Source organism: Callospermophilus lateralis, chromosome 12, assembly GCF_048772815.1.
Source record: "Callospermophilus lateralis isolate mCalLat2 chromosome 12, mCalLat2.hap1, whole genome shotgun sequence".
Taxonomy (NCBI): Eukaryota; Metazoa; Chordata; class Mammalia; order Rodentia; family Sciuridae; genus Callospermophilus; species Callospermophilus lateralis.
Genome location: NC_135316.1, coordinates 87,113,403 through 87,131,699, shown reverse-complemented (window position 1 = coordinate 87,131,699; position 18,297 = coordinate 87,113,403). Strand labels below are relative to the sequence as shown.

Genomic DNA, 18,297 nt, shown 5'->3' with positions numbered 1-18,297 from the left:
AGAACATTGCAAGGGATTTAAGAGCTGTGTGTCAGGAATTGGGGGTCAAAGACCAAATATTAGAACAAAGGATGTACCTAGCACATAATCACTCAGGAAATTACAAAAATTTTAGGGTTTCTGTGTCAGGAATTATGGGCAGAAACCAAGTATATACTTCTTGGTGACTTGAAACCTTTTAAAATTTATGGAGATTTGTTTCAGGACCCACAGCAACATTTACCTTAGTAAACGATTCTTGCCTACTTAGAGAAAATGTCTATCCTGCTTTTTCTATGTAAACTTTTCTACAAATATCATAAGCTAATTTGATTGATAGCATTGTTCAAGTATTCTGTACTCTTCCTGGTTTTGTGTCTCCATCTTCTATCAGTAGTTAAGGAAAGCTTTGAAATCTAAAACTATAATTGTAGATTTGTCTTTATCTACTTTCAACTCAGTCAGCATTTGCTCCATATATATGTATGTATGTAAATATATAGAGAGAACATATATGTCATATTTATACATATATCCATATACATTATAAACTCATATTACATTGTGATTATTGTTGACTATCAGCACTCAGTTTTCATTTAAAGATATTTAAACAAGAAAAAAATTATATTTTCTCTTTTAGTTTCCATTTCTGGTATTCTTTATTCCTGTAGAGATCCAGATTTTCATCTGTAAAACTTCCTTTAAAGTTTTGTACAGTGGAGATTTGATTGTGATTAAGTCTTTCAATTTTTGTTCACCTTCATTTTAATACACATTTTTACTTTCTTCAGAATTCAAGTTCTGAAGTCAAGTTTAAAAAAAAAGTCAAAATATTTTTCCACTGACTTCTTGTTTAACTGGTTTCCAGTGAAAAGTCTTTTATATTTATCTTTGTTCCTTTATGCATAATGGGTATCCCCTCTCCAGCAGCTTTAAAAATATTCTATCCCTGATTTTGAACAATTTGATTATAATATGCCTTGGTATAATTTTCTTCCTTTTTTTGTGCTTGAGATTCCTGGACCTATTTTTATCAAATTTGGAATATATTTGCCTTTGTTTTTCAATCATTTTTCAAAAAATTTCAGTCCTTGTCCCTTATCCTCAAGTGCTCCAATTAAACATGTATTAGTCCACTTGAACTTATCCCACATCTCCAAACTCATACTCTGTTCATTTCTTGAGACTTTTTTTTTCCTGTATATCTTATTTTGGATAGTTTCTCTTGTGATCTTTTCACTGATCTTTCCTTTCTTTTTAAAATTCTTTTAAAATCACATCCACTTACTAACTTACAGTTCTGTAGATCAGAAATCCAGGTGTGGCTTAACCAAGTTCTCTGCTCAGAGTATCACAACACTGAAATCAAGATGGTAGCCAGGCTGAGTTTTTTGACTAAAGATTCTGGAAAACAATCTGCTTCCAAACTCATTCAGGTTGTTGGTAGAACCCAGTTCATTATAGTCAGAAGCCCGCGATTCCTGTTTCTTTGCTGGAAGTCAGTCAGGGACCACCAGCTTATTTGGTCCCTATATTCCTTGCCATGTGATGCCCTCCATCTTTGAAGCAGTGATTATGTGCTGAATCCTTCTCAAGTTTCAGATCCCTGAACTTCAGATCTCTGAACTTGACCATGTAGAAAACTTTGCTTTTATCCAGCTTACCTGCTTAAGTCAGCTTCACCCCATAAATCATAAATAATAATACATCTTGGTAAATAATGCAGCATAATCACAAGAGTGAGATCTCATCCTATTCGGCTTCCATGAGCCCTCAGGCCATTATGCAGGTGTCTTAGCTTGAGCTGCTCTAGACTATTAAGTCATGGACTTTGTGGCTCAGACGTGATAAACTCACTTCTCAAAGCTCTGGAGTCTAGGAAATCCACGGTCAAGGTGCTGGCTGATTTGATCCCTGATAAAAGCCCTCTTCCTCCCTGGCAAGTAAAAGTCTTCTGGCTCTGTCTTTACGTGGGGAGGAGAGAGATCGTCCTCCTTCCTGCCTCTTCTTACGATAACACTAGTTCCATTCAGGAGGACTCCATAGACTACTCTTAAAGGCACCTTCCAAATGCCATCACTTTGAGGATTAGGGCCTTAATATGGAAATTCCAAGGGACACAAAGGTTCAATCTATAGCAGCAGGATAGTCACATGCAGGAGCAATATCTTGAAAAGTCTCAGTTTAGGATCTTTCCTGTCATAGGTGAATGGTTAATATGGAAATGCTACCTAGCCATGGTGGAGAGAATGGTTAATATGGAAATGCTACCTAGCCATGGTGGAGAGATCTGGGAGATATAAACTTTCTGTTCCTAAGCTCAAAAACTTGCTCCTTGCTTCTTTCTTTATTTTATTTTATTTTATTTTATTTTATTTTTTGGTACTGGGGATTGAACTCAGAGGCACTCGACCACTGAGCCACATCCCCATCCCTATTTTGTGTTTTAATTAGAGACAGGGTCTCACTGGGTTGCTTAGCACCTCATATTTACTGAGACTGGCTTTGAACTTGTGATCCTCCTGCCTCAGCCTCCCAAGCCGCTGGGATTACCCTTTACTCCTTTCTGATAATAGCTCTTGTTTCTTTACATTACTGAATATCAAGGATCAACTGAAACCCTTAGTGCCTACATCAGGTCTTTGAGCCTTCAAATGACATCGAGCTAGGAGAAGATTTCTGGGTGGTGAATTTAAGGAGTTCTCTCTCCTGCTGATCGGTAAATTGAATGAGGGAAAGGGCTATATTTTCTGTCATCTCTTCCATCCCTAAAACAAAACAAGCTAGAATGAACTTCCCCTGACCTTCATATTACTCATACTTTTCTCTCCTCATTTGTATGGCTTATGAAAGAATTGTTCATGCTCCTCATCTGTGTCCCTTTACTTATGGGTTAATCAGATATTTTTATCACTATAATAAAATACCTGAGATAACCAACTTATAAAGAAAAAAGGCTCATGGTTTCTGAAATTCCAGTGCATGATTAACCTCACTGTTTTTTGGGCCTGTGGCAAAGCAACACATCATGGCAAGAGTGTGTGGTAGAGAAAAACTACTGATGTCACAAGCCAGGGAGCAAAAGAGGAAGAGGAAGTCCCCAGGGTACCACTATCCCTTTCATGGGCATGCTCCCAGGGACGTAAAGTGATTGAACTGGCTCAAACTCCTGGTTCAGTGGCCAACATGATCTGTGACCTTGGGAAAATTACATAATTTCTCTGAGCCTCATTTTCTTCTTCTCTAAAATGGGAATAATATTTATACCACAGTGTCAAGCTAAAGATTAGTGAAAAATTTTAGATTAAATGGCAGTGAAGTATCCCTGTTTTCAAATAGGTCTATGAAAATATCCTTAGCAAGTCTTTTATTAGGTAAATTATCATTCAAATATCATAAAGTTCACCCTTGATGTTTACAATTCAGTGGGTTTTAGTATATTCACAATCTTAAAAGTAATCATCATCTTAAATTCCAAAAATTTCCATCCCCAAAGAAAAATTCTGTTCTCATTATCAATCATTCTCATACACCAGCCCCTGACATCCACTTATCTGCTCTCTGCTTTATGGATGTAACTACCCTGGATGTTTAAATAAGTGGAATCATTCCATATGTGGCCTCTATTATCTGCTTTTTTTCAGTTAGCATTAGATTTTCAAGGATCAACCATGTCATCACATGAATCATCCTTTTTTATTTCTGAATAATATTCCACTGAATGGACATACCACATTTTGTTTATCTATGCATCACTTAGCATTTTGGGGCTTTTGACATTCTGGCTACTCTTTTTATTGCTGTCATGAACATTTAAGTCACTTATCTTTTCCTTGCAGTAGTGTCTAATCTACTATTAATTTCATCTCAGACATTGGGGAATGCATCTCTAGAATTTTTATTTAGGTCTTCTTCATCTTCTTTGCCTCTACATAATATGTTGAGTCATCCCTGTATTTCTTAAGCATATAAATATAGCCATAATAATTGCTTTAATATCCTTATCAAGAAATTCTGTTTCCTGTGTCATTGGTCAGTTTCAATGGTTTGAAATTTTTCATTATGGTTTGTATGCCCCTGCTTTTTTACATGCCTAATAAATCTTTAGATGCCAAATACAGTGAATTTTTCCCCTTTGCATGCTACATATATTTTTATTTCTATTTTTTAAAGCTTTTTTCTTGGATAAAGTTGCATTTCTTTAAAAAAAAAAAAGTTGGATCAATTTGGTTCTTGCATTGCAGCTTCATCGACTAGGTACATCTAGTAGTCATTAGTTTCAGGATTTTATCATACTACAGAGGCCAAAGCCCTCGGAGCACTGTCCTTGGTGCCCATGAACGTGAGCTGCTGTGCTCTGGCTGGTGAAAGCGGGGTCTGTGTCTGACCTCTGTGAACTCTGATTACTGCTCCTAGAGTCCTTGACAGGGGTCTTTCCCCAGCCTCGGGTGCTTTCTTCACGTTTTTCTCTTTGTGGAGCTCTGCCCTCTCTTTTCTTAACTCACAGATGTCCCTAGCTCCACTTAGGTCCCCTGATTCCCTGCACCATAGAGTTAATTGGTAGCCTTCCCCCATTTCTTTCCAACTCTTAGGGATCACTGTGCTTCATCACCTGAGGTTCAGTGTCTTGAAAAAACATTGGCTTATGTATTTTGGCCATAATTTTTTGGTAGTTTGGGGGGAGAGGGTAAGTCTGATCCCTCTACCATGTCCAGAGATAGCTGTATTTTTTTGTATGAAAGTTTGGTGGTTACCATGCCACTATTGAACCCCTATTTTTCAAACTCAGAGAAAGAAGAAGTTCAGGCTTAACCTTGATACATAGAACCCATGCTTCTTACAAATAAGTTTTCTGAAAATGAGAATATTTTATACCAACCACTATTTTATGTAGATAGTGTTTATTTAGTCAACGAATTTTTCATGGTTGGCTCTAGAAGCCCCGATTGGATTGTACCTTCCTATTTTTTTCTTTTCTCCTTTACATCAAAATAGAAAAGAATCTGCTCCCTCCTCCGGGTTGGAGACACAGACCTCTGCTTTCTGGGGCATAACAAATAGCTCCTTTGTTGAATGGCTGGATGCTGCCCAGTTGCCTAATTTCTACCTCCACCCATACTTCAGGCCACCTCCTTTCCCCCTCAGTAGCCAATCCCAGGCAAACAGTTGCCAAGACCAAGTAGAAAAAACTGTCTGACTCAGGAAACATTTTCTGAAATACGTTTAGATTGGTTTAATAAAAATAAGCCCTAAGTCCTCAAAGACCTCAACTCATGTGTCCCCTGGGATGTCCTGCTGTCTGTTAGGATGTTGGCCAAACTCACAGAGTGCGTTCCCTTAAACTGAGAAGCTATCAAAGCCGCGTCCTCTGATCACTTGCCTTCTGGTTTACAAGTGTGAAGGTCGCAGGTCTCCTTGGATATAAATATCCAGGCTCCGGTGTGGCACTCTCTGTTATTATATCCATTAAGCTTTCCAGTTTAAAAACCAAACCAAGCTTTTCTATCCATTCCAATCTTCCGGACAGTGCCCGGATGGCTGCGGATGAATTTTTAATATTCTCTTTCCATTTTCAAACCCTGTGTCCTCCCCAGTGCTCAGCCTTTGCACGCAAACTGTTTACAGCTCAACCTCTGCACGCAAACTGTTCGCGTTCACCTTGGTGATGCTGTCAGTGTGCTGGATTTCCCCCAGGGGCCTCCAGGTTGCCAGTTGTCACTTAGATCAACACAGATTCAATCTGCCCTAACCAGTCTGCTGCAGCCAGTACCATGGATGAAAAGAATTTGTGAATGGGCAGGAGTTGTTCGGCAGCGCTGGCACTGAAGGGTGAAGAACCCAGGAAGGACAATCGGAAGACCCGAGATGCCCACCCCTGTACCTTGCTATTATCAGTCACAGAGAAAGTGCTCAACAAAAGTAGCCAAGCATTTTGGTCCCCGACAAACCTCAAGACATGAAGCATCCATGAGAAATCAGGTGTCTGAAGGGCCTGGTATATTTTATATTTCATTCAAAAGCAGTACTTTGAGAATATGACTCATTAACAGGAAAAGGGAACACTTGCATATTGATGGTATGATTGTAAATTAGTACATCATTATGGAAAACAGCACGGGAGCTCCTCAAATAACTAAAGATAGAACTACCATATGAGCCAGCCATCCCACTACTAGATATATACTCAAAAGAAATGAAATCAGTGTGTCAAGGAGATACCTGCATTTCCATTTTGGGTGCAGCATTACTTACAATAGCAAAGTTATGGAATCAGCTGATAAATAGTTTAAAAATATGATACACATGCACACTTAAGTGGAATACTCGTCAATTTTATAAAGGAATAAAATCCTCTCATTGGAGGCAACGTGGAAGGAACTAGAGATCGTTACGTTTAAGGGAATAAGCCAGGAACAGAAAGACAGGCACCATATCATCTCATTCATATGTGGAACCTAAAACAGTTGATCTCAAAGACGTTGAGAGGAGCATGGGGGCTGCCAAGGGGTTGGAGAAAGAAGTGGGTAGGAAGGATGGGGAGAGGTTGATTAGTAGGTACCATTATTGTTAAATAGGAGCACAAAGTTCTGGGGTGCTGTTGTACAGTAGGATGGTTGTAGATAACAGTAATGTATTATCTATTTCAGAAAAACTAGAAAAAAATAGTTTGTATGTTTTTACCACAAAAAAATAATAAGTGTGTGAGGAGACAATGTGTTCACCTTGATTCAGACATTAGATAAGATTTGCATGTGTGAGAACATCCTGGAGGGTGAGGGTGGAGCTCAGGGACACAGCACTTCCGTAGCATCCATGAGGCCTTGGGTTCAATCCCCAGCTCCTTAAAATGTGAAACAGAACAAAACAAAATCACATGGTACCCCCACCCCATAAATATGTACAATTTTTATGTTTTAATGCATCTCTTAAAAATAAATTTAAAGATATTTGTGAAGGGTACAAGAGCCAGTCACTATAAAACTGGTCTTTCTACTCTTCACTTTATTTAAAGACTTCAACACTGGAATGATACTGGCCAAATTGTATTTTTATTTTGTGTGCATGTATAAATATATGTAACAATGACTCCTACCATTATGTACAACTCTGATGCACCAAGAAAAATATGAAAAAAAATGAAGACTTCAAAACCATTGATAAGCCCTGCATTGAGGGTCTTCATCCACTAATCTCAGTTTCCTAGTCCCACTGGGTGGAATTAGAACGATACCGTAGGAGACCAGAGCTTGGGTTCCTTGGCAAGAGACTAGGCCCAGATGAGCAGGCTCTACCCGCCTGTGTGGCTGCTTTTGACTTTTAGGAGAAGCACCATAACCCTGAAAGAACAGGGAAGGAGGTGGTGACAAAGATCCAGCATGTAGAGGTGTCTTCAGGGACACAGCATGCCTCCTTTAAAGCCTGAGTGGCAGCTCTTCCAAGAGAAGCATTTGTCAGAGTCGGGAGTGAGTGGCCCTCACCACTTCTCACCCCATTGCCCACCCTGCAGTCTGTGAGCTCCAGGTGACCACCGCCCTCCAGTTGATCCTTTGGGAGCCTCTGTCTTGGCTCAGAACACCACCCTCTAGTCGTGCCATGCACCCCGTATTTCCCAGCAGATTGGCATTTTCTCCTCATTTGGGGCTGTCTTTCACAAGAAGAAAGCAAAATGAAGCACCTCCTTTGCCACAGATGAGGTTGCTTAGGTGTCTGTCATCTGCTTCCCACACAAGCTGTCTCTCCCTACGTTGGCAAAGGAGCCCGTGACACTGTCTTTATGGACCATCCTGGGGACAGGAAAACAGATGACAGAATGATACTTCAGGGAGTTAACTCTAAGTTCACTCTAAAAAATCTTGTTTCCAGTGAACAGTAAAAATGGGTCTCCAACAGTAAAAATGATTATTTGTCTGAGGAAAAGTAACATTTTACATAGAGTCTTCCCTTTGTATCCAGGGGGGATTGGTTTCAGGATTCCCTTGGATACCAAAGTCTAAGGACGGTCGAGTCCTTGTGTATAAAATGGCACAGTATTTGCAGAAGACCTACACAATCTTCCCGTATACTTTGTCATCTCCAGATTATTGATAATATCTAACACAATCTAAGTGCTATGTAAATAGCTGTTCAACTCCATTGTTTAGGAAATACTGACAAGAGGAAGAAGCTCCATTTGTATTTGGTTGAATCAGACGCAGAATCTGTGAACGGCGAAGACTAACTGTATTTAGAAAATGACTGGACCCTTTTAAACTAAAAATCAGTAGAGAACTTCACAGCCAAGTTCATTTCTCAGCTCTTCCAAAGTCTTAGCTCTAGGGACTGGGTCTTTGTCATGTTATAGAAGACACGATGATCCATTTAACAAGGTTCCCAAACAAGGATTGTTTTCACAAGGTGGTTGGGGGTCCCAGAGCAGTTCAATTTCTGCTTGGTGTGTTGATCCAAAAAGTTGATCTTTTGGGAGCCTCTGTCTTGGCTCAGAACACCAGCTGTTTGGTGGCCCCAGGAGTAGAAATGTCAGCTGACTGCACTGTTTTTCCATAGAACACTAGAATTTTGAGTGTGAGTAAAAGCAGTATAATAATGTCAACAATGTCAAAGTAAAGGCCAATAAGGGGATTTTATGAAATCCTTTTATGTTGTCCATTTACCATTGAGGATGCGTTCTAACCTAATGATTAACAATGATCAAGATAATGACGATAATCATTTTAAAGATGATAAGTCCTAAGAGGCATTCCACCCAGGAACAAATCTGACAGCTGAAAATTCAGGACAGTGAGAGTTCTAAGGGCCACATACTCTAAGGTGACACTATAAAATATAGGTGGCAATTAGCTTTAATTCACTGAGCTGGAAGCAAGTTTTATCATTCCTTTAAAGAACTACCCTCCATGTGACAGTGTCAGGTACCTACCTGGGGCCTCAATGCATTAATTAAAGCCCTGAAGGGTTTTATAAATTCACCAGCCACAACCACCAAATGACAAACAGTAGTAGTTATGGGGGGAAAAATCTACTTTAGGTCTTAGACTGTGTCTTAGAGTTTAATGTAGGCTGTAAAATTCCACACTTTTTGTGTCTTTTAGGAGGTTATGTTAGTCTTGTATTTAGGACTGAGAATGTGTAGATGAAGCTCACACAAAGATTGATTTGCCTATAACATGCACATGAATTTTCTGAAATATTATATACCCTGATCTCATACAAACAGAAGCAATACTTTCACATCCTGCCATTCCATTAAATTCTAAGAATTTGAGATATGTCGTGTGTAAGATTGCGTTGCAATCTCTGATGACTTGGAACAGAAGGAAGATTTAGGGAAAATTAGCATGGTTGTCATTAAATGAACAATCAGAAGTATTTAGATCCATAAACCACTTTCCCCCTCAAAAACATGAGGCCACCTGTGTATTCACGAGCCTATTACTGTCCCGAGTGTCCTATCAGGTACTGAGGAGGCTATCATTTTCTCATTTGTTTTATAGTTTGTTCCCTGATATTAAAGAAAGGGAAAAAGGCAAAAGAGGAAGAAGGAACATTTGAAATATTGCAGGTGATTCATGATCGTGATGGTCAGTGTCCGAGTCCTGTCCTCTAGAAGGTGAATACACAGGAAGGAACATGCCTCTGGGTGTAAGTCCACGGCCGACCACTGACTGTCCGCTTGCCTGGATCAGGAGGGCCGCCTGAGTCTAAGCAGTGTGACAGGGGTTTCAGGAGGATGCCTGCTCCCCTGGGGGTCCTTGCTCAGAATGGACTGGTTTCCTCTGCTTTTTCTTGGAGTCCCACCTTTCTTCTTTCAAAGTTTAGCCTAAAAGTCACCTCTCCTAATGCCCCTCTCCCCACTGCCACCATGCCAGCTCTCAGTCCCAAGTGGGGCTCCTGGTTCCTTCTTCTTGGTTCTGTAGCTTCCCCCATGTGCCTGGGGGGGCTTTGTGGGGCAGACATGGATTGGGGGTTTTCCTTGCACGGCCGTGGAGAGCAGCAAAGGAGTCCATGCAGGTGAGGAATGTGTCTGTAGAGGTCACTCCGGCTGCAGGGCAGGGAAGCCTGAGAAGCACCATGAAAGGTGAGTGTGGCTAGGACGAGACTCTTAGCCATTTAGGTGACACAGTCACATTGGGGAACAAATTGGAGGGGACCTGCCAGTACATTGGTGCTGTGTAGAAATTGAAAGTCAGAAGTCCTTGGAGCAGAGGAGATCTGGGTTGTGATTTGAACCTGGCATTGAAGGCAGGGTACTAGAGCAGCCATCTGAAGGAGGGAAGGAATATGGAGGGATTGCCACCTGGGGCCCAAGGACCAGGTTGCTAAGTTTCCTGAGTCTGACTTCCATCTGTATGAATTGATTGATTTCCCATTTGACATTTTCTAAAAGCAATCCCCTTTTTTATTTTTATTTTTTATTGGTTCTTTGTAGTTAAACATGACAGCCGAGTCCATTTTGATATGATCATACAAGCATGGAATATGTCTTACTCTAGTTAGGACCCCATTCTTACGGATGTACAGTGGTGGGATTCATTGTGTTGTTTTCATATGTCAGATTCACTCCACTGTCTTTCCTTGGTCCAATCAATCCTCTTTAAGAAAAAAGAAAGAAAAAACACCTGCTTCAGTCTTTCCAAGCAGGCCTAAGAGAAATGTCAGAAGCTGGAAGGAATTTGGTGATTTTTGTCTGTTATCCTTTTTCTAAGCATAAAACTTTGCACTTAGAACCACATAAACAGAGTGAATAATTTAAGTCCCTGGCTGGTTTTTATTCTCTTTTCTTTTTAATACTTAAAACGGCAAACTGCAGCAATTCTTTCTCTGCCAAACTTGTTCTTAACGAACTCTGTGATAAGAAAGTGTTGTCACATGTGTGTTGAATGAATCTTTTCTTTTTTTAAAATAGGTTACCCAAAGCAGAGGACTGTGGTTCCTCGAAATGGGTTTGCACCCAAGCCTGACCTGCAGGCCCGGGAGGCTGAGCGGCAGCTGGTGCAGCGACTGAAGGACAGGTGTGAACGGCAGGCCCGGCAGCTTGGCCTCATTCAGGGGGAGCTGAGGAGGGCCATCTGTGGCTTTGATGCTTTGGCCGTGTCCACTCAACATTTCTTTGGAAAGGTAAGGCCACGTTTGGTAAGGGCATCTTGTTTGGGGACTTTGACAAGGGCGTATATGGTGATGGCCATTGAGTATGTGTCGTAGTTTGAGTTTGGGGTCAGAAGGTCACACAGAATCTTCTGCAGCACCCTGTAATGTTTAGGGGCCAAGACTATCCTCATGTGTCAACAAATGTGTTATGGAAAAATGCTAGATAACCATTATGAAAATTTTGTAAAAATGAAAGGGAAGGGTACACATTAATATTTTTAAGTTGAGATCTTTGAAGTAAAATGAAAGTGGGTTGTTTTCAAAAAACAAGTGGACAGATTCTGAAATTTCGGCTCATTTCCAATGAAAGGGAGGCAGGGCCACAGCACCATCTCTTTGGCTGGTGGGAAATGGAATGTGCAGGTCTGAGGCCTCCTATCAGGGCCCTGGTCTCAGTGTTCAGAAGCAGGGGGTGGGGGATCTTTTCTGTGTTCGCTTTCTCTCTGAAAATGGCAGAAAGTGTTTTTTTTCTTCTCAGCAAATGTCTGGGGCTCCTGGGGCCATCTGGACTCTGAGTTTGTTATTAGCTGTGGAGAATGAAGCTTCCCATCTCACCATGGCGTAGGGTCTGGTGGCAGCCTGGTATCTGACTCTCTTAGTGCTCCAACTCCAAGAGTGCTTGCGGGTGCAACTGAATTGGAGATTTAAATACTGTGAATATCTTAGTCCATTTTCTGTTGCTATCACAGAACATCTGAGACTGGGTGTTGGTAAAAACAAAACAAAAAATAGGAGTTCATTTGACTCACGGTTCTGGTGACTAGAAAACCAGGAGCATGGTGCCAGCATCTACTCAGCTTCCGGTGAGGGCCTGCCCCTGTGCTGTCGCGGTCATGATGGGAAGTAGAAGGGCAAGCAACACCTGCAAAGAGAGGGAGGGCACAAAGGAGCTGAGCTGCTTTATAACAACGACCCACTCCCTGGAGAACTCATCTGTTCCCCTAAGAGCTGATCTGGTCTTGAGACTCAGCTTTGGTAACCAGATTTCTACATGTGATTCGGGGTGGGTGGGGGAGAAACCACATCTGAACATAGCAATGAATGGTCATTGTGAGTTTTACATGTGGACCTTCTGGTGCCTATAAATGGAAAGAAGTAGAAATGCAGTATAAATTCCTCCCAAATAAGAAAGTGAACTAACTGAAGTTCTGGCAAATTTAAAAACGCAGAAGAATATAAAGCAGCCCTATGTCCACTGGCTTCTGGCTTTATTTATCATCTGAGCCTTTAAGGGTAGAGCACTCTGGCTTTTATGGTATCCTACACCCTCCCTCCCCTCCAGCATGGAAGCCCGAGCGGCTCTTTTTCGTCACCTCTTTTCTGTTTTGTTTAAAGCACTCAATGAACTGAGCCACGTGACAGGATGCAGTCAAAACAAGGTGCACTTTTAAAATATTGTAAAAAAATCACCTTCGGGGTATATACATATATAAGTTCTATATGAAACATAATTGATTTCCATGTTTAGACTTGAGTCCCATCCCCAGGACAACTCATTATGTATATGCAAATATTCCAAGATCTGGAAAAAAAAATTCTGAAATGCAAAAAAAAAAAAAAAAATGTCTGAAATCCAAAACACTTCTGTCCCAAGCATTTCAGATAAGGGATCCTTAACCTATATACATACATAAAGGGTTTGGCCTGGATGGTACTTTAAGAATAGAAATAATTTTTCTAAATAATTTTTCTAAGTATTCTTTCTATAGCTCTTCAATATGTATATTTTTCTGAATGTGCTGGTGCCACTAAGAATGTATTAAAAACAAGTCTCTTCACTAAAGAAAGGCTTAGAAGCCCACATAAGAATCTTCCATTTCTGCCCCGTGCTTATAGCTCACAGCAGAGCGGCTGTGAGAGTTGTCAGCTCTGACACTGCCTCAGCCCAGCGTCCAGGGAGTCTGAGATGCCACATTGAGGTGTCAACACCAGCCTCACACTTGCGCTGGCTCCAGGCAGCTCTGCCCCTGCAGTCAGGCATGTTCCCCAACAGACCAAACAGATCTGCTGAAATCCATGGCCCCAGACCTCTGGGTTGGTGTAGTAATGAGTGTGACTCTCCGGGACTTACACTTCTCGGTGTCAGGTTGAATGGTTTGAATTTCTCTCTTGCTATGTGGTTCCTGAGAATGCTACTCTCTAGTGTCCCCTGGTGGTTAATCCATGAAACAATCCAGCAGATGATCCTATTGTACAAAGTGGTTATGTTTCACCTTGCAGTATCAAGTTTTACATGTTGCATGTGAGGGTGTATTTAATTTAATTAGATTTATTATATTTTTAAATGTTTTTCATATTGGCTTTTGTCACCTTTTAATATTAATTTTATACATGTGATAGTAGGTGATGCTTTTAAATTGCTTTTTAGTTATTATTAGTTTAAGCAAAAAAAGGCACGAAAACTAATGTCAAGCATTTTCTGTACTGTACTAGTAAGATTTCCATTCCTGTAACAAAACACATGAGATAATCAGTTCATAAAAAGAAAAGGTTTAGCCAGGTGCAGTGGCATGACGCCTGTAATCCCAGCAGCTTGGGAGGCTGCAACAGGAGGATGGCAACAATTTAGCAAGGCATTTAGCAAGACCAATTTAGCAAGAACCTGTCTCAAAATAAAAAACATAAAAAAGGGCTGGGGGTGTGGCTCAGTAGTTAAGTGCCTCTGGGTTCAATCCCTGGTACCAGAGAGAGAGAGTGGGGGGGGGGGGGGGGAGTTATTTTGTCTTGACATTTTGGATATTCCAGACCAAGAGCGATGGCCGTCTTACTTTAGGCCTATTGTAAGGCAGCACATCATGGCAGGAGTGTATGATGGAGCAAAAGTTCTCATGTCAGGAGCCAGGGAGCAAAGAGAGAAAGACAAAACGAGTCTCCTTCAGAGTTGCCGCCTAATTACCTAAAGACCTCTCATTAATTCCCACCTCCTAAGGTCGCTCCACCTCCTAATAGTAAGCACACTGTGGTGACTCAGCCTTGAACACATGGACCTTTGGTGGACATTCCAGATCCAAAGTGTAGCATGTACTTGCTGTGCCTAATTAAAAAAAAAAATCAATACAGCACTGTCTTAGTCAGCCTTTTGCCACTGTGATCAGGCAAGAACAATTTTAGAGGAGGAAAAGTTTTATTTGGCACTCATGGTTTCAGAGTTGCAGATGGACACCTCCATTGCTCTGGGTCTGAGGTAAGGCTGAACACCATGGCCAAAGGGTCTGCAGGAGGAAAGCAGCTCAGGGCATGACAACAAGAAGCACTGGGTACAAAATGTAAACCCCAAAGGCAAACCCTCAGTGACCTACTTCCTCCAGCCACACTCTGCCTGCCTACAGTTACCACCCAGTTAATCCCTATAAGTGGATTAATCCACTGATTAGGCTACAACTCTCATAATCTGATCACTTCACCCCTGAAAATGCTTGCTTTGTCTCACAATGAGCTTTTGGGGGACACCTCACATCTGAACCACAGTATGCATCAACCTTCTTTCTCCCAAAGTATAAAATAATCTTGTTGCTTTTACTATCTGATCTTTTGTTCCAAGTTTTTTTTTTTTTTTAATTCAGAAGAGTGGAAAGAATTAGACCCAAATGCCCATTATCTATATTTAGCACTTATTAACATCCTACCACATATGCTTTATCTATGTTTAGTTGTCCTTGTTTTTGGTCAGGGGTGTATATTTTCAATGTATTATATATATATATTGACTTTGACCTTTCAAACTCAATTCGCTTGAGTTTTCAGAGGATCCTTGTCAATGCTTCAGATGCTGCCTCTGCATATGAAAGTGTCTATGGAGGATTCAAAAAATTAAATAAAAAGCAGAGTTCCTACATAACAGTAGAGCACCTATTGATGGACCACCTACTGTGTCCTAGGTTCTTTCCATACCTTGTTTGAATTCTCAGAATTAAATTCGTACAATTCTCATGTGGAATTTGGGGAAATGGGCTCAAGGAGATTGTGTAGCCTTCTGAAGATAATTAGAAAGTGCTGCAGCCAAGATACAAATACCTGTTGGCCCACATCCAAGTCCCAAGCTTTTCACTATATGAAAATGCAAGCGCTCCCTCTCCCCACAGCCCTCGAGATGCTTTTGATACAGTTAAGAGGGGGGAAAACCTAACTGCCAAACAAGTGGGAGGTTAATCTAAAAGTTAACACTTACCTGGCATGCGGACAGAAAAGGGCCTTAAATGGTCTTAAGCTGGTTGCCATAGAAATCCTATGTGCTTAGAGGAAAGCTGTGAACAGGAAGGAGGCTTGGGAGAGCCAGGATGGGGAGAGGGGTGGGACTTGGGGCAAGTAAAGAGGAAGGAGGAGCATATGTGGGAAGGGAATTCCCAAAGCCTACAGTCTGCTGCTGGGGGTCCCCTTCCCTATCTGTAAGCTCTTGGCAAATCGGTTAATGGTTTAGGAACAGAGTTGGGCCTGGGGAACTGTTCTGAGAAGTTCAGTGATTCTCTAGGATATGTGGATCTGGCCCAGCTCCATTTTTAATGCTCCACAAGAAAGCAGAATCCTTTACAAAAGGATTCTACCTGTTTTTCCTCTCTTCCTCTTTACCATTCTTGGGTCAGGTCAGGGGGTGGAATAGAGAGGAAGAAAGGAGAAACAGAGATAGAATCCGTTATAAAATGCTTACTTCCTTGCCTTAACCATTTAATGCATTCGGATTTTAAATTCAGGAATTCATCAAGATGAATGTCCACCCTCAAGCTCTAAAAGCAGGAGAAAAGCCATTGTGCCCACCAGCCAAGGGAGTTCCAATTTCAGAGACGTCCTCTCTCAGTGGAGCTATCAAAGCAATAATTCCACCTGATCAGAAATAGAAATTTTAAGCTCTTTGTAGCTCCCTAAATCCTAAAAAAGGAACACGTAAATAGAGTATTTTGTGCACCACCCCCTTATAAACTGTGCCCTGCAGTTATCCTCTTTTGGTCCCTTAATTTATCTTGAATAACCTAAAGCTTACTGGAAATGTGAGCACCTCGCTTGGCACTGCTGACAGTTATCAGCACAGAACCTTTGGGAAATGTTGGTGAAGTGGTAAATGCAAGGTAAACAGGTGGTTCTGGTGATCACTAGTCTAAAGAGAGTTAAATGTCACAGGAGTAATGCCTCGTACAGTGGAATGTTTGTTTTCACTCAAAGAAACTTCATAGCCAACCCCCAGAAATCAATATATTCCCCAAATCAAGAGAAAAAAACTCCTGGCATACCCTAGCTGCTCTTTGGAGTCATAAGAACCCCTGGCCTGGGGCGTTGGTGATGGAAATATCACAATGGGAGGAAAATATAACTCGGGGGCAAAGTCTTCTAAACATTTATGGAAGATCCTCAGTTCTGGAGGCTGATAAAACTCAACTTTATCAATGATAATATAAATTTCACAATAAGAACTGATACTTGATTAAGGTAAAAACTAATGGTCCCCATTACTGAACCATCTCTATTACGCTTTGTCATAAATGATTCATTTGTTTTTTTCAAATGGAATGGCACCCTTCTGAGGACACATGGTCACCATGGGGCCAGGTGTGAATTTCTCCAGCCACTTTGGAAAGGTGACCTGCTCGTTTTCCCCAGACCCAGGTGGGCAGTTGTTTAAGACTGGTGACAGTCAAAGTGCATGCCTTTAAAATACTCTGCAATGCAGAATTCAATGTAGTCCTCCTGAAGGCCACCGGCAGCAGCCTGGGTCACAAGGCCACACCACCCAGCCTCTCTAGACCCATGGCCTCTACAAAGTGTCTCTTAAATGTCACTGGAAACTTATCTAAATCAATTAAATGATAAAACTCCCCTCCAAATAAAAACAAGTAGAAGGAGTGATAATTTTAGAAACTAATTAGAAGCTAAGGAGATGAGTATGGTGGCCTCAGCTCCAGAGCCTCTTCCCTGTGAGAAAGGGACTCATTAACTTTCCCAGAACTCAGCCCATCCTCAGGGATGACCAGAGGGAAGGGCTCTCCGACCCTGGGCTCTGTGGTTTAATTTGGTGGCTCTAACTCTGACAGCTCATGCTCTCATACCTGACACAGCTCTCAGTTCCTCGGAGGGTGGAGGTGACTGTTAATCGTGCAGCCAATTTAACCCACACCTGCAATGTGACCATCACAGTGTTGAAAATATGTTAGATTACTCTCTTTAGGAAAATCACTTAAATAACAAACTGCTGTGAAGTATTGACTTGATTCCATTTCTAAGAACATGACCGTTTCCTAGTTGGTGGGCTTTTCCAGCACAAGAGACGGAAAATCACCTGTCGGGCCCTGACTTCCCATTCCAGAGTTGAGGCACTTAAGTCACTAGGACAGGGATGAGGGGTACCGAGGGAGCCTGGAGGAGGCAGGGATGCCTCCAGCCACGCTAACTGGAGGCCCTGCATAGCGCAGGGATGCTTGTGAACTGGACCTGAAAGAAGAAATAAAATCTCAGCAGGCAGAGGTGGAGGAATCAGGTGAAAAAAAAAAAAAAAAAAAAACATGCACAGAGAGTAGCACAGCCAGGGGAAAGGCAGTCCATAGTGTGTGGGGCGATGAGCCCAGTTGGCCTGGAGCATGCAACTGAGGACAAGAATAGTGCAGAAGAGTCGGGGACCTTAAATAACAAAGAGAAGGGCCGCTGTATCAGAGACCATCAGAAGGCACTGAGGTTTTAGACAGAACACGGAAGAGTTATAAGCTATGAATTAGAAAGATTATTATCGTACCTGAGTCTGACAGTGATAGAAAGGAAACTCCAGGTACAGAAAATAAATAGGAGGCTCTTCTAGTAGAATACTAATGCAGGCGAGGGCTGGGGAGACAGCTCAGTTGGTAGAGTGCTTGCCTCACATGCACAAAGCCCTGGGTTCAATCCCCAGTACTACTAGTAATATACTACTACTACTACTACTACTAATAATAATAATAATAATAATGCAGGCAAGAAGTGAGGTAGGTCAGGGGACCGGGATTTTAATGGAAAGGAGAGCACAGAGACAGGGAATTGAGGACCTCATTGTGAGTCTGACAATTAAGTGGATTGGGGGAGAGGGTGGTGTTGATCAAGTATGACACGCTCACATGTTAAGAATGAACCATCCTTATCTACCACGCCCCAACAATACCCAGGAATAGCAACACTGGAATGGTAGTGTAAGAACTTAGGAATTGTGTGTTTATA

At 41.5% G+C, this 18,297-nt stretch overlaps 1 protein-coding gene across 3 annotated transcripts in view; it reads left to right on the top strand.

Annotated features, from left to right (window-relative positions):
* Window positions 1–18,297, top strand: part of Mtus2 (microtubule associated scaffold protein 2) — a 373,317-nt gene that overhangs the window by 228,197 nt on the left and 126,823 nt on the right. For all 3 annotated transcript variants that reach the window (XM_076872393.1, XM_076872392.1, XM_076872391.1), the window contains one exon: window positions 10,886–11,097. In XM_076872393.1, the coding sequence (XP_076728508.1) occupies window positions 10,886–11,097 (212 nt within the window). The remainder of the gene's footprint in view (window positions 1–10,885; window positions 11,098–18,297) is intronic.